General features: G+C 48.8%; 1 protein-coding gene across 1 annotated transcript in view; it reads right to left on the bottom strand.

Moving 5' to 3' along the window:
• LOC119578500 (laminin subunit beta-1-like) overlaps positions 1-15,000 on the bottom strand; it is a 70,483-nt gene that overhangs the window by 54,615 nt on the left and 868 nt on the right. The window contains exon 2 of the mRNA XM_037926073.1: positions 8,182-8,413. Within this exon, the coding sequence (XP_037782001.1) occupies positions 8,182-8,413 (232 nt within the window). The remainder of the gene's footprint in view (positions 1-8,181; positions 8,414-15,000) is intronic.

Below are 15,000 nucleotides of genomic sequence, written 5' to 3'. Positions count from 1 at the left end.
ACGACTCAGGCAAAACATGTCATTATTTTCTTCTCAGCTTCCCGGAGGTTTCGCCTTGGGCTGTGAGGCTGGGGTTTGGGGAGGGAAAGAGAGAGGGGGAGGGAGGGGGAGAAACAGGATGGGTGAGGGGAAGAGGAGAGGGGGGGGGGAGAGGAGAGGCTGGAGTATCCCCGCGGCGAACAGGTCATAGACAAGGTCAAGGTGCTACAGCAGGGATCCAATACTTATGCTTTACATTACCTCTACTTTTCGCGAGTGTTTCTTGCATCCCTTTTTTGTCCTACATATATCATTATCTTGTTTTCTTCTCTTCTTTTCCTCTTTTTAATTTTTTTCCATGAAGGAATAAGATCTAATAAGTGAGAGAGAAAAACAGAGAGAAGGGATAGGCGAATATAGGAAGAATAGAAATAGTAAAGACAGAAATGACAGACCTAGTGAGAAATAATTGAAAAAAAAAAAAAAAAATACATACAAGATGAAACAAACATACGATAAAAAGAAAATATGAGAAATGAAAAACGTGAACCTCTAAGAAAAAAAGATAAAAACGCGAGTGATCGAGAGCTTATCACAAACTATCGATGTCACAACTTGTCAGTCGCGCGCAGATCCATCACGGTCGCGCGGTCGGAGCGAAGACAAAGGGTTGGAATGAACTTTCTCCAGCGCCCGGGGGGACCACCTGTGCCCTGGGAACCATCTGCGACCATTCGAGGCCAATAGTGCATGGGTAAGCCAATTCGTACCTACGCAAGACATCAGAACGCAACACCTTCACTAATACCCACAGCGTCCTCCAGCACCTTGGGTCGCTACCTATCAGAAAAGGAACCATCTGTAGCCTCTATACACGTGGAGGCGCTGACCACCTGTAAGCCCGAGGAACACCTGCGTGTGAAGCAGCCACCTGTGTTGCTCACGGCGGCCCACTTGAGCGTAGCCAAACCCAGCAGCTACGATTGCCCCTCTCCCTTCCCCTTCTCTCCTTACTCTTCCCCTGACACCGCCGGGGAAACAGGAGGAGGGAGGGTTCAAAGTGAATGAACACTGACGGCGGAACAGAGCAAGGAAATGCGAAATTGATCATTCAAAATGAAGAAAAAAATAAAGGGAGAGAGGCAAGAAAGCCAAGAAATACTGAGTAAGCGAAATGAAATGCGACTTAAGTCATGTTTATTTCTATAAAAAAGGCAGGAAAAGGTGAATATACATCCACTCTATTTGACTAAGCCCTGTCGAGGTAAGTGGGTGGGAAGAGGAGTTAGACTTATAAACAGAATCTCTCGGCTCAATTCCTCCAATAAACGTTAAAATAGATTAAACAAATCTAAACAATACGTGTGAATGGTAGCGAGCGTCTTTATGGCAATAGCTCTTACAGCTCACTTTGCATTCACGCGAGTCCGATTATCTGGCTGGCAGGAAGCCATCAATATTGCTGATCATGTCATAAACAAGTCTAGTATCTGTAATGTATTCTCTATGATCAGCTAGTGATGACCTTCGGCTGACACCAGTAGAGCGATAAAACAGTAGTTCTAGGACAACGCGGTGGCCAAAGTTGCATTCTTTGCAACAAAAGATATCTGGTTACTGTAATTTTGTATTACTTAACCGTGTTAAGAGCCACAACACCACTTTCGCATCATGGTAACATGGGCGTTAATCAACACCTAAAATGATATCCAACACGTTTTATATGTATGCGAGAAAGATAGCATTCATCCTCAAGCAATCGAACAGATTTACGAACTTGCCCACTCCCTTAGGAGGAACCCTTTAGCCCTAGCTTCGAAGACAAATAGAAAGCCCTCTTGCTCAGTGCTTCTTTGTTGCATGTGCGATAAGACAGTGACCTCAGGATCAGCCGTCTGCATATCTATCGCTCACCACATCCATGTTCGGGGTTCAAGAGACTACGAGAGCTTCACAGCGACGGGGTGCCAGATGCGTCCCGTTGTATGGCACGATGGGCAGTGCCAGAGGTAGGACGGACGGCCTTCATATAACCTTCTATCAAGAGAAGACAATATTCACAAGAAGAGGAGGTCCGCTTTGCGGAAAACGAACCACAGCATAATGGGAAGTTGAGGCTTTTATTCTCGCCAGTGCTATGCAAGTACGGATGATCTACCTGTGAGCACTGTGAGAGCTCGATATCTGACAAAGCGCCCGTATATGGACGTTGTAGGAAGCTGGGAGATACAGAAAGGGAGAAAGGGAAAAAGAGGAGAAGAACAGCGAGAAGAGAGGGAAAGAGAAGAAAGCGGAAGATTAGAGGGGAGAGGGGGGGAGGGAAAGAAGTGGGCAGACAAGAAAAGGGAGACAAGAGGGGGGAGAGAAGGGTGACAAGAGGGGGGAGAGAAGGGAAGAGGGAAGAGAGGGGGGGAGGGGAGAATGGGGGCCAGTGTATGGAGGGTAACTATCAGGCTCCGCCCCCAGCACACTGATACTGGCCACGCCCCCACTTCCGGCCCGCTCGGGGACATGGCATGTCATCCTCCTGGTTCAAGCGCGCGGTTCAACACAGGAAATGGGATAACACGTATGTAAACCGCCGAACCACGTGCTCATGGGGGACGCGCGCTGCCCGAGTGTTTAAGAGAACCACTTGGGATGTCTCGCGTTCGATGCTTCCTCTCCATCTCCATCTGAGCTTCCGGTGGGGGAAATTATTAGACTACTCGAAGAAATCCAATAAGGAGGGGCTTTTAATGCACCCGATCGCAACATTGGAAGACGGATGTGTCTGAAGGCGAAGAGTTAGGAAAACATACGCGATTTTTCTTTCTCTTTGATAATAATCTGATGTTCCCATTATTGGTGGAAATAAAAAAGTATGCTGATAAAAAACTACGAGATTAATCCATACGCGATGTTTTTCTTCTTCATCCTTACCCCGCTGTACTGTAATATCCCCCACCAAAACTGAATGAATAAGATGAACGATAAAATCAGTGATTCAATTACATAAATAACATAAGGTCAAATTAGGGTTAACAAGACTTGTCCTTCCCGCTTGAAACGAACAAAAAGGTCACACCAACCTAACCCTAATATGCCCTTGCGTAAGGGCGACACACCCACATCGACGGGTCACGTCACCATACAGACGCGGGTTGAGTTATAACAGCCAAGCCGAGAAGCATAACTTCTCTATGAGTTCACTTGATTCGTAATATCTCTGACATGTTGCTCGTCGCGTTGTCGCTCGCCGGCAAGTGGAGGGTATGATTGGCTGATGAGTTAATTGGAAATCGCCATGCTTAATACAGCCAGGGTGACATGACAGTAAAGAGGCGATAATCCCGAATGTTTCAATTGATTTTGCTACCAGACCTATGAATAGATCAGTGAAATAAGGAAAGAAAGAAATGAATAAATAAATAGTTTAGTTCATGTTCTTAAGTGCCAATCAATTTGCGTTTTTAAAAGAATCCATTTCCCTCTCCGTGTACATCATTAAAATGGTTTTACAATAGACGTAACTGACTTCTAAACTCAATCAAACTAAGTCAAAATAAGTTATTCTAATGGTAACCTACGACATCTTATTTTTTGTCCGTTCTCATGCAATGAAAGTTGAATGTCAAGTAAAATAAATGGGCTATACATTCAATTCTAGAAAAAAAAATGTTTGTGCTGAAGACTCCGAACGGACTGATGGTCCTTGGTGATTGTGATCCCTCGTGCCCTGCATAATCCTTCAGAAAACGTTCTAATTTATCCGCGCAATTACGCTGACGTCAGAGGAAAAATAAAGTTGGGGCTCCTGTAATACGACCTACCCGACTTTGGGGCCGTTCCCTAAATTTTGTTGATTTTCGATCGATTTTGAATTCAGTAAAAACATCAGGGCTCCTTGGTTGAGCGCTGCAAAAATATGCGAGTCCATTTTCGAATTTGCAAAAAAAGGGCTCGATTTTGAAACCCCCAAAAGTAAGGGGGTCGATGTTGACTGATAACCATACAAAAATAAAGAAATGAAAACAACCTACCAACCATGTTACTGGGACTTCATCATTCTGTTTCCTTGGTCTAAATTCCTTCTGCTCTCTTACTTTCGCCTTTTTCTCTTCCCTGCTCTTGCCCGTATCCCTTTTCGTCTTAATTTAACTTACTTTAGGTCGTTTTTTTTCTCCGCCCATCCCCTTTAATCTGCATTAATCTATCGGATCAACCCTCTGCCAACTCCACAGGTGCTTATCACAGACCAGGAAACAGCTAAGTTAGTACAGTCGGCTAATATCAACACGCTGACGCAATCGAGCTAAAACATAATCCCAGCTCATTTCACGTCTATGGACAGGCCGGAGGTTTTATAATACTCAAATGAAAAATAATCAATTTGTAAATAGCGAGTAAAGAAACATGTAAATAAACAATAACAATAAGATTGAAGCGTAAAAACATGGCCAAATAATTTTGTTCGAACTGATAATGCAGGTGCAAGAGCACTGTCTTCATGAACCAGTTGTTGGAGTCACGTAACTTGTTGCTACACAAGCGAGATCAGGCGTTTTAACGGCAGCTCTTAAATTGATCTATTAATCCGCTACTAGAAATTAGACATATACAAATATCACATTAACACATCCAGAAGCGCATTCATGCATAGGGGCATACAAGCCATAGCGACACGGGCCTAAACACACACACACACACACACACACACACACACACACACACACACACACACACACACACACACACACACACACACACACACACACACACACACACACTTACTTGTGCGACTTAAGGGATTCGCAAGTACAAACACAAACAACACCAACAGGACACGTCATCTCCCCTCATCTCTCCCTCTCCCTACAAGCCTCCCCTCGCCCCTCGTGCTAACAAATGCGAGATTTTCCTGGTGGCAGGCACACACCCACACTCCACCTCCTACTTTCTTAAGAGATATTAACCTCTGTCTGTCTGTCTGTCCGTTTCTTTCTCTCTCTCTCCCTCACTCATTCACTCTTTCTCTCTCGCTCACTTTCTCCTTCTCTGACGACAGCATACAGTTTCGCTCTATATCTTGCCTACTCTCTTTCTCCCAATCGCTCTCTCCTTCTCAGTCTCACTTTCACTCTCAAATGCTCTTTCCTTCTCACTATCTCTCACTTTCATACGATCTCTTCTGCTCCCTCTCTCTCTGCCTCTCAATCGCTCTCTCCTTCTCCCTCTCTCCCATTTCTCGACTTCCTCCCCCTCTTCCGGGATGAATCTTCCTCAAGACAGCTGGCCCAAAAGCCTCAGAGGAGTTCAGTGTCTCAAGTACGGCCCCCTCCATCCCGCCCGCACTCTCCAGTACTCTCACTCAACCCCACCCACTCACACACCTAACCACCAGCACGCCCCTACCCTAGGAAGCCTCCGAGTCTTCCTCAAACACCCAACTGACTCACTCTTTTTCTTCACTCTTTTTCCTTCCCTCTCTCTTCATTCCTCTTTCATCCAACTCTAACCAGTCCCTGACGCCCACAGCAGACACACTCCTTTTTACTCTCCCTCCGCCATCTCTGTCTGTCTCTATCTCTCTGTCTCTCTTTCTCTGTCTGTCTGTCTCTCTATAACGCTATATATCTCTCTACCCTCAATCTCTCTCTTTCCTTCGCCATCTCCCTTTCCCTCGCCATCTCTCTCTCTCTCTCTCTCTCTCTCTCTCTCTCTCTCTCTCTCTCTCTCTATCTCTCTCTCTCTTTCTCGTTTACCCACCCACCCACTCACCCAACCGCCCACTTCCCAACAGCTGCTAATTGCCTCCACCCTGTGACTCATACGACCATAAAAATCTGTAAACCGAGTCGTCGACAAGACCTGGGCTAGAGTCTGGGAAGAGGGACTAGGAGGGTTGCGGAGAGACGGGAAGGAGAAGAGTAGGTGAGGAGGGGAACAAAGGGCGAGGTGGAGACTGAGAGAGAGAGAGAGAGAGAGAGAGAGAGAGAGAGAGAGAGAGAGAGAGAGAGAGAGAGAGAGAGAGAGAGAGAGAGAGAGAGAGAGAGAGAGAGGGAGAGAGAGAGAGATATGGGGAGTGAGAGGGATAAAAAGGAAAGGAGAGATGACTGAGAGGGAGAGAAAGAAGAGGCGAGGCGGGGATTGAAAAGGAGAGAAAAAGGTCGAGATCGAGATTTTAAAAAGGAAAGAAATGGCAAGTTAGAGATAGAGGGTGAAAAAGGATGGAGATCGATGAATGATGATGAAATTAAAGAGAAAGAGAGAAAATGAAAGGTATATAATGATATAGATACGCAGAATGAGAGAAAGGAAGAAAAACAGACAGGAGGGAGACAGAAGGGCGAAAAAGAGAGATAAGTAGGGAGAGGAAGATAGAGAGAGTAAGCGATCTCTGGCCCCATTACCAAGTCTCCAGCCATTTCCAGCCTGCATTCTCTGGCCCCTTGCCCACAACCCTTCCCCCCTCCACTGCAGCGCAATCCCCATCTAACATACACCAAAACATCATTGGGGACGGAAGACCCACGGTCGCCCTCCTGCCACAAGACAAACAAACAATCAAAAACAAAAACGTTGCGAACTATGCCCCCTTCTCCAACCCCCCCTCCCCCCGAATAAAATCGAGGGGGAAGGGGGAGGGAAGAAGGAAAGGAGGGTGGTGGGTCCGCTGCGTGCTGTCCCGAGATCAACCAGGGCCTTTTTAGTTCTTATTTAGGAAGAGATTGCTCGCCTCGGTGCCAAGCCTCTTCCTCTGCGCTCGCTGGCCGTGGAAGAGATCCCCGACGCCGCGGTCTCAGAGCGCATGCGAATGCAGGGAGTGAATATGACAGAGAGAGAGAGAGAGAGAGAGAGAGAGAGAGAGAGAGAGAGAGAGAGGAGGAGAAGAGGAAGAGAGAGAAAGAAGAGAAGGGGAAGAGAGAGAGAGAGGGAGAGAGGGAGAGGGGGAGAGGGGAAGGGAGAAGAGAGAGAGGGAGGGGGGGAGGGGGGGAGGGGGGGAGGGGGGAGGAGGGAGGGGAGAAGAGAGAGAGAGAGAGAATAGAGAGAGAGAGAGAGAGAGAGGAGAGAGAGAGAGAGAGAGAGAGAGGAGAGAGAGAGGAAGAGAGAGAGAGAGAGAGAGAGTCCAGACTAAGGGGAAATTCGCACTTAACGTCGTTTCATCGCCCCCGGGGAGAGAGAGTGAGGTCCCCGGGGCCCGGGGCCAGGCCTGGGTCAAAGAGAAGAAGAGCCTCGAAGAGCGCGCGCGATTTTCGCCGATTAGTTTTTGTTGTTTCTTTTCGTCTTTTCTCCTCCTTTTTGTTTCTTTTATTTTTTTTTGGCTTCTATCTTTTGAATTACTATGTTACCGCGTGGATGAATATGATAAATAAACTCGTATATACCAAATAAATGCTAGCATTTCCATTCCTAAAACTGTATTACGAAATTATTCCCAGGCGAGGGTCGACGAAAAGAAAAAGATATTGCAGTAAACACAAGTACGGAGAGAATGGGGACAGCAAATAGAAACACGAAATAATAAATAGAAAACGGACTACGAAAAACACAAAAAAGAGAAAGATCTCGAGAGAAAGACAGGCGGAGGTGGCACTCCCGTCCGACCGACCGACCGACCGTAGCCATGCCACCCAACCGTCACGCTCCGACGCCCGCCCGCCCGACTCTCACTCGCATTCCCGCTTTCCCGACGACACTGGCGATGCCCCTCCGCCCCTAATACCCCATAGCCCACACAGTCCTCCCTCCCTACCCAGAACGCGCGTCAAAAAACGGTTCGTGGCGCGGAACGCGTGCGGTTAATTTCACACTCGTATGATATTGTTAAATTAATTAATAATGATAAAACATTACGCAAAGTACCACAGAACCAAATCCAACAATCACCAAAAAAGTTGGTTAGTGGCTAATAAAATAAATAAAATCTATACATCTACATACCCAATCCACGAAAGAAATAAAACTAAAGGGAACCGACACCACCCAAAAAATAAAGATACTCAGAAGACCTCTAACAAAGGAAAATAAATAATAATAATAATAATAATATCGATGATGATGATCATGATAACAACAATAACAACAACAAAACAACAATAATAATAATATCGACAACCCAACACCGCTATTTTTAAAAAATTCTCTAACCACCACCGCAGAGAAGAAAGAAAAAGGAACAGAACAGAACAGAACCGCAACGGCTAGCGCACGCCCACTCACCTGGACATACTATCACAAACAGGAATAGTAAACATAATCCGAGTAAATATGTGATCTTCAGGGCGGCGGGATCAGCGAACGGGGAAAACACATGAAGAAAGGGAAGGGGGGGAAAAAGGGGCCTGCTAAAAAGGGGTTGAATCAGGTTACGTTGACGGGGGTGGAGGCAAGACACGGATTTTCCCGCTTTTCTCTCTCCCTCTCTTGGTTTTCTGCTGACTTTTGCTGACTTCTACTGACGTCGGTCCGCTGCCGCTCGCCTTGACGATTGCTCTGGCGATGATCAAGCAGTCATTCTCCGCGAGACACCTGTTTAAAAAAAAAGAATGGAGGTTTTCGTTAACTGTTAACTGATACAATAAATAAAAGTTGATGATTATAAAAATCATAATGGTGGTGATGATAGTGAAAATAGTAAAAGTAATACTAATTAATGATGAGGCCGTGTGATACGATTACATATGAGATGGGGGGTGAAGGTCCTATAATGAAGTTAAAAATAAAAATACGATAATAGTAATAACTTCACTATTTTCATTACAACAGTGACGGTACTAACGAAAATGGTATTAGGAACAACGGCCATTACCACCATAATGAATACCACTGTTTAACTATCATAAATAACGGTATTACATAAGGCATTTCTTGGTCACAAAAGAGGATCAAGTGAAACAGGTGGAATTACCGAGTTAAACCAGGCTTACTGACGAAGGTCAAAATACAAATATAAAAAGGAAAACGACACACACACATACCCACCAAAAGAAAAAAGAGAGGGGAGAAGAGGAGAGAGAGAGAAAAGAGAGAGAGAGAGAGGAGAGAAGAGAGAGAGAGAAGAGGGGGGGGGAGGGAGGGAGGGAGGGGGGGAGAAGAGAGAGAGAGAGAGAAGAAGAGAAAAGGGAGAGAGAGGGAAGAGGGGGAGGAGAAGAAGAGAGAGAGGAGAAGGGAGAGAGAGAAAGAGAGGGGAGAGAGAGAGGGGAGAGAGAGAGAGAGAGAGAGAAAGAGAGAGAGAGAGAGGGGAAAAAGAGGAGGGGAGAGAGAGAGAAAAACAAAGGGCACGGGACCCGTGCGCACGCACACACACACACACACAAACCCCACACACACACACCACACAAAACCCCCATAAAACCAAAAACCCCAAAAAACAAGGGAAAGCCGTGCCCCCGAAGCCGGTTATACATGACTTCATACAATTTCTATCCTCTAGATAAAACTAACACCCAAATTAAGATTCTGCAAAACGGAAATAAAAACAAATGGCCTCTCATTTGAATCCCTCTCCCCCCCTCCTCCTCCTCCTCCCCATCTTGACACATGCGCGCAAAGCAGCCCAAAGGGCCTAGGGAAATTCACCCTTTCGCCCCTTTTAAAAAACCCTTTTTTTTCCCCCGACCCCTACCCCCCGTGTCCATTTCCCCCCAAAGCACCCCCACGGTTTTTGTAAAATTTTTCCACACAAAACAATCCCAAGGGGGGGGGGCGGTGCTCTTTTCTTTTCGACGAGCAATGGGTTCTCAGTTCGGAAGCGGTTTTTGTTTATTTATTTACCTAGCAGTTTTTTTTATTTATTTATTTATCTATTCGTCTTTCTGTTTATTTATTGTCATTACTATTTTGTGCGTGTACTGTTTGTAATATATTTCATAATGTATGGCTGAATTTCCATTACAATAATGCAAAGTATAGGGGACCCTAAGGGAAAAGGCAGACCTATTTATGTCTACCCGAATTCATACGACTTTCAGATAGTGAAATACCCTGGATCGAGTAACACTGCCTGAATAATCTATCTTTGAATCTGTAAACTTTAGGCAGCGTTCCTCCGCCATACATTTACATCCCACGAACTGCATTCGAATCTATCGCTCTCACTCGCAACTATTCATTTACTCTTTTTTTTATAAACCCCCCGGGCTTGCCCTTTTCCCCCACTCTAACACTTTTCTCTCTGTCTCTGTCCCCGTGTCTCTCTCGCTCTGACCCCCTGACTCTCTCTCTCACTCTGACTCTCTCTCGCTCTCTCTCTTTCTCTTTTTCTCTCTGTCTGTCTGTCTCTTTCTCTCTCTCTCTATCCCCTTTCTTCTCTCTCTATCCTTCTCTTTTCTTCCAAACCCTCTCCTTTTTACCCCTCCCCCCTCCCCTCTCTCTTTTCTCTCTCTTCTCTCTCTCTCCTCTCTCCCTTTTTCCCCCCCCTTCCTCTCCTCCCTCTCTTCTGGTCCACTTTCGTTCTGGTTTTTTCTACCGTCTCCCCTCTCCCCTCCACTTTCCCTCCCCTTTCTCTCTCTTTAAACCCCCCCCTCCTCCCTCTGCCCCCTCTTCTCTCTCCCCCTTTTCCCCCCTCTCCCCTTTCTCTCCCCTCTCTCTACTCCCCCTCTTTTTCCACCTTTTTTCTTTTTCTTTTCTTTTCTCCCTCCGCCTTTCTCTTCCCCCTTTTTCCCCTCTTCTCTCTTTTTCTCTCCCCTCCTCCCCCTTTCCGGGGCTCTCCCCGTTCCCCCCCTTTTTTTTCTCTCTCTCCTCTCCCCTCTCTCTTTCCCCCCTCTCTCCCCTCCCCTCTCTTTCCCTCTCTCTTCCCTTCTCCCATCTCTTCTCCGCTCCCCCCCTCTTTTTTCCCCTTTTTTCCCCCCCTTTCCGGGATCTCCCCTCTCCCCTCTCTCTCTCTCTCTCTCTCCTCTCCTTTTCCCCTTTTTTCCCTCTCCCCGGATCTTTTCTCTCCCCTTCCCCCTCTCTTCCCCTTTTCTCTCCCCCTTCCCCTCCCCCCACTCTCCCCTCTCCCCTTTTCCCCTCTCTTCCCCTTCCCCCCTCTTCCCTCTCGGGCTTTTCTTTCTTCCCCTCTCTGGGCTCTCCCTTTTTTTTCCCCCCTCTTTTCCCCCCCCTCTCTCCCCTCTTCCCCCTCTCTTTCCCCCTCTCCCCTCTTCTCTCTCCTTCTTCCCCTCCTGGTTTTCCTCTTCCCCTTTCCCTCTCTGGCTCCTCTCTTTCCCCTCTTTGGGGTCTCTCTTTTCTTCTTTCCCCCTTTTGTCTTCCCCTTTTTCCCCTCTTCCCCCTCCCCTCTCTCTCTTTCCCCCCTCTCCTTCTCCCTCTTTCCCTTTTCCTCTTTTCTTCCCCCTTTCCCCCGTCCTTTTGGGGGGGCCTCTTTTCGTCTTCTTTTTCCCCCCTGGGTTCCTCCCTCACCCCTTTTGGTTTCCCCCCGGCCCTTTCCCCCCCCCGGGGGGTTTCTTTCCGACTTTGGTCCCCCCTTTCCCCTTCCTTTGGTTTTCCCACCCCCCCGGGTTTTTTCTTTTCCTTTTTCTTTTGCTTCCCTCTCTTCTCTCTCTCTCCCCCATTTCCTCTCCACCCTCTTTCTCGTCCTCTCCCCTCTTCCGGGGCCCTTTGGCTTCGTTGTTCAGGGGGCATCTCTTTTGCTCTTCTTCCTCTCTCAAATCCCTCCCGCCTGGTTCCCCCCTTTTCCTTTTTCCCGGGGGGCTTTCCCTTAAAAACCCTTTTTCCACCCTATCCCTTCCCTTCCCCTTTTTTTTCTTCTCTTCTTTTCCCCTCCTTTTCTCTCCCCCTTTCCCCTCTCGCCCCTCCTCTCTTCCCCCCCTCTCTCTCGCCCCTCCCCCTTTTCTCTCCCCCTCCCCCTCTCCCCTTCCTTTTTACCCAAACCCCCCCTCTCTCTCCTCATTCCCCCTACTCCTTTTGTCTCCCCTCTCTACTCTCCCTTCCCTCGTCCTCTCCCCTCCCCTCCCCCCTCTCTCTTTTCCTCTTTTCCTTTTCCCCCCCCCTTAACCTCTCTCTCCCTCTCACCCCTGCTCCGCATCCCCCCCCCCCTCTCCCCCTCTCACTCCCTACCCCCCTCCCCCCCTCTCCGTCCCTCTCCCTCTCCCCTCCCCCCCTCTCTCTCTCTCTCCATCGCCCCCTCTTTTCTCCCTTTTCCCTCGGCCCCCCTTCCCCCTCCCCTTCCCCTCTCCCACTTGCGGCCCCTTCCCCTTTTCCCCGCCTCCCCTATTTCCCCGCCCCGCTTTTTCCCCTCTCCGGGGGCCCCCTCGCTCTCTCATCTCTTCCCCTTTTCCCCTTCCCCCCCCCCCCGCCTTTCTTCTCCCCCTTCTCTTTTCCCGTTCTCTCCCCCTCTCTCTCTCTTCCCCTCTCCCCTCTCTCTCTTCTCCCCCCCCCCTCCCTCTCTCCTCTCTCTCTCTCCCCCTCCCCTCTCTCTTCCCCCCCCCTTTCCCCTTTCTCCCCTCCCTCTCTTCCTCCCCTTTTCTCTCTCCCTCTCTTCCTTCATCTTTTCTTTCCCCTCCCCTCTCCCCTTTCCTTTTTCCCCCTCTCCCCTCCCCCCTCTCCCCCCTCTCTCTCCTTCCCCCTCTCTGGGTCTCTCTCTCCCCCCTCTCTCTTGGGGTCTTCCCCTCTTTCTCTCTCATTCTCTGGGTCTCTCTCTCTTTCTCTCTCTCCCCTCCTCCCTCCCCTTTTCTCTCTTTCCCCCTTCCCCTCCCCCTCTTTCTCTCTCTCTCTCTCTCTCTCCTCCCCCCTCTCCTCTCTCTCTCTCTCTCTCTCTCCCCTCTTCCCCTTTTCTCTCCCTCTTCTCTCCCTCTCTTCCCCCCCCTCCCCCTCTTCCCCCTCTCTCTCCCCCTCTCCCCCCCCCCCCCCCCCCCCCCCCCCCCCCCCCCTTTTCTTTTGTTTTTTTTTTCTTGTTTTCCCCTCTTCTTTTTTTCTTTCTTTCCTCTCTCTCTCCCCTCCCCCTTTTCTCTCTCCCTTTTCCCCCCCTTCCCCTCCTCTCCTCTCCCCGCCTCCTCTGGGTCATCCCTCTTTCTCTCTCTTTTCCTCTCTCTCTCCCCCTCCTCTCTCATCTCTCTTCTTTTCCCCTCTCTGGCTTCTATCTCTCTCTCCCCCTCCCCCTCACCTCTCTTTCTTTTTCTCTTTTTCTCTTTTCTCCCTTTTCTCTCTTTCTTCTCTCTCTCTCCCTCTCCTCCCTCTCTCTCTCTCTCCCCTCTCCCCCCTCTCTCTTCTCTTTTCTCTCTCTCTCTCCTCTCTCTCCTATTCTCTCTCTCTCTTCCCCTTTTCTCCCCTCTCTCTTCCCCTTTTCCTCTTCCCAACTCTCTTTTCCCTCTCCCCTCTCTCTCCCCTCCCTCTCCTCCCTCTTTTCCCCCCTCTGGGTCCCCCTCTTTTCTCCCCCTCTCCCCCCCCCCCCTCCCCCCCCCCCCCCCCCCTCCCCACTCCACCCTTTTCTGGTTTTTTATTTTCTTTTTACCTCCCCTCTCTCTCTCTCCCTCTTTCTTTAGGCTCTCTCCCCCTCCCTCTTATCTCTCCGGTCCTCTCTCCTCTCCAAATTTTCCCCCGGGTCTCCCCCTTTTCCTCTCTCTCTTCTCTCTCTCTCCCCCTACTCCTCCCCCTTTTCCCCTCCCCTCTCTCTCTCTCTCTCTCTGCCTCCCTCTCTCTATCTCTCCCCTCTCTCTCTCTTTCTCCCTCTCTCTCTTCTCTCTCTCTCTCCCTCTCCCCTCTGGCTCTCTCTCCACCCCTCACCTCTCTGGCCCCTCTCTCTCCTCTCACCCCCCTCTTCTCCTCTCCCTCCTCTTTTCTCCCCCCCTCCTCTCACCTCCCCTTCCCCCCTCTCTCATTCTCCCCCTTTTCCCCCTCTCTCTCTCTCTCTCACCTCCCCCCTCTCTCTCTCCTCTTCCCCCTCTCTCTCCCTCTCTGGCTCTCCTTCTCCCCCTCACCTCTCTGGCTCTCTCTCCTCATTTCACCCTCGGCTCTCTCTCTTCCTCCCCCCTTACCCCTTTGGGGTCCTCTCTCTCCCTCTCACCCCTCGGCTCTCTCCTTTTCCTTCACTTCTCTGGCTCTCTCTCTCACCTCTCTGGCTCTCTCTCTCTCTCACCTCTCTGGCTCGCTCTCTCTCTCACCTCTCTGGCTCTCTCTCTCTCTGTCCCTCTCCCTCTCTGGCTCTCTCCGTCTCTCTTTCTGCCTCTGTCTCTGTCCCTCCCTCTATGTCTCTCTCTCAATCTCTCTCTCTGTTTTTCTATCAATCTCTCTCTCTCCCTCTGTATTTTTTTCAATCTCTCTCTCTCTCTCCCACTCTCACTCACTATCTGTAAATTTTTCTCTCTCTATTTTTCTTTTTTCTCAATCTCTCTCTCTCTCCCTCTCTGTCTGTCTGTCTGTCTTTCTGTCTGTCTCTCTCTCTTTGGCTCTCGTTTTCGCACTCTCTCTCATACACTCGCTCGGCCTGTCTCTTGCCTTCTCCCTCTCGCTTCTCACCCGCTCTCTGGCTCTCGCTTTCTCTATCTTTCTGTCTGTCTGTTTGTCTCTGTCTCTCTCTCTCGCGCGCGCTTTTCAAGTGCGTATGTATATTTGTAACTTTCTGACTTCTCTCTCTCTCTCTCTCTCTCTCTCTCTCTCTCTCTCTCTCTCCCTCCCTCTCTCTCTCTATCCTGTTCCGAAGAGGGTAGTTCGCACGATTCGCATCGCTGTTATGTGTACATACCCACTGCCATGTGTAAGTCCCCGAAGATGTACACACATGGCAACCAACATCTCGCTCCTCGGACAAAAAAAGGAAGAAAAAACGAAACTATTTCTGTGACGTCGCCACGTTTTTCTTAATGAATTAAAGTCTGAACATCTGTCCATTAGCCAATATAATAGTGAATAAAAGCAATAGTAAAATATCTAAACAATCCTTCCATGTGGATAATTAAAAAAGAAAACAAAAAAATCTTACTTGTCATTATTTACACACACAAAAAAAAAAATATGGAAAAAAATATTTCTCAAGGGTAATGTACCCCTCCGACCCCTCCTCATTCCCCTGGTACTCCCTCTCCCCACTCTCAACCACTCTCCCATCCC

Source organism: Penaeus monodon, chromosome 11, assembly GCF_015228065.2.
Source record: "Penaeus monodon isolate SGIC_2016 chromosome 11, NSTDA_Pmon_1, whole genome shotgun sequence".
In the NCBI taxonomy this organism is placed as follows: Eukaryota; Metazoa; Arthropoda; class Malacostraca; order Decapoda; family Penaeidae; genus Penaeus; species Penaeus monodon.
This window is presented reverse-complemented; position numbering and strand designations above follow the sequence as displayed.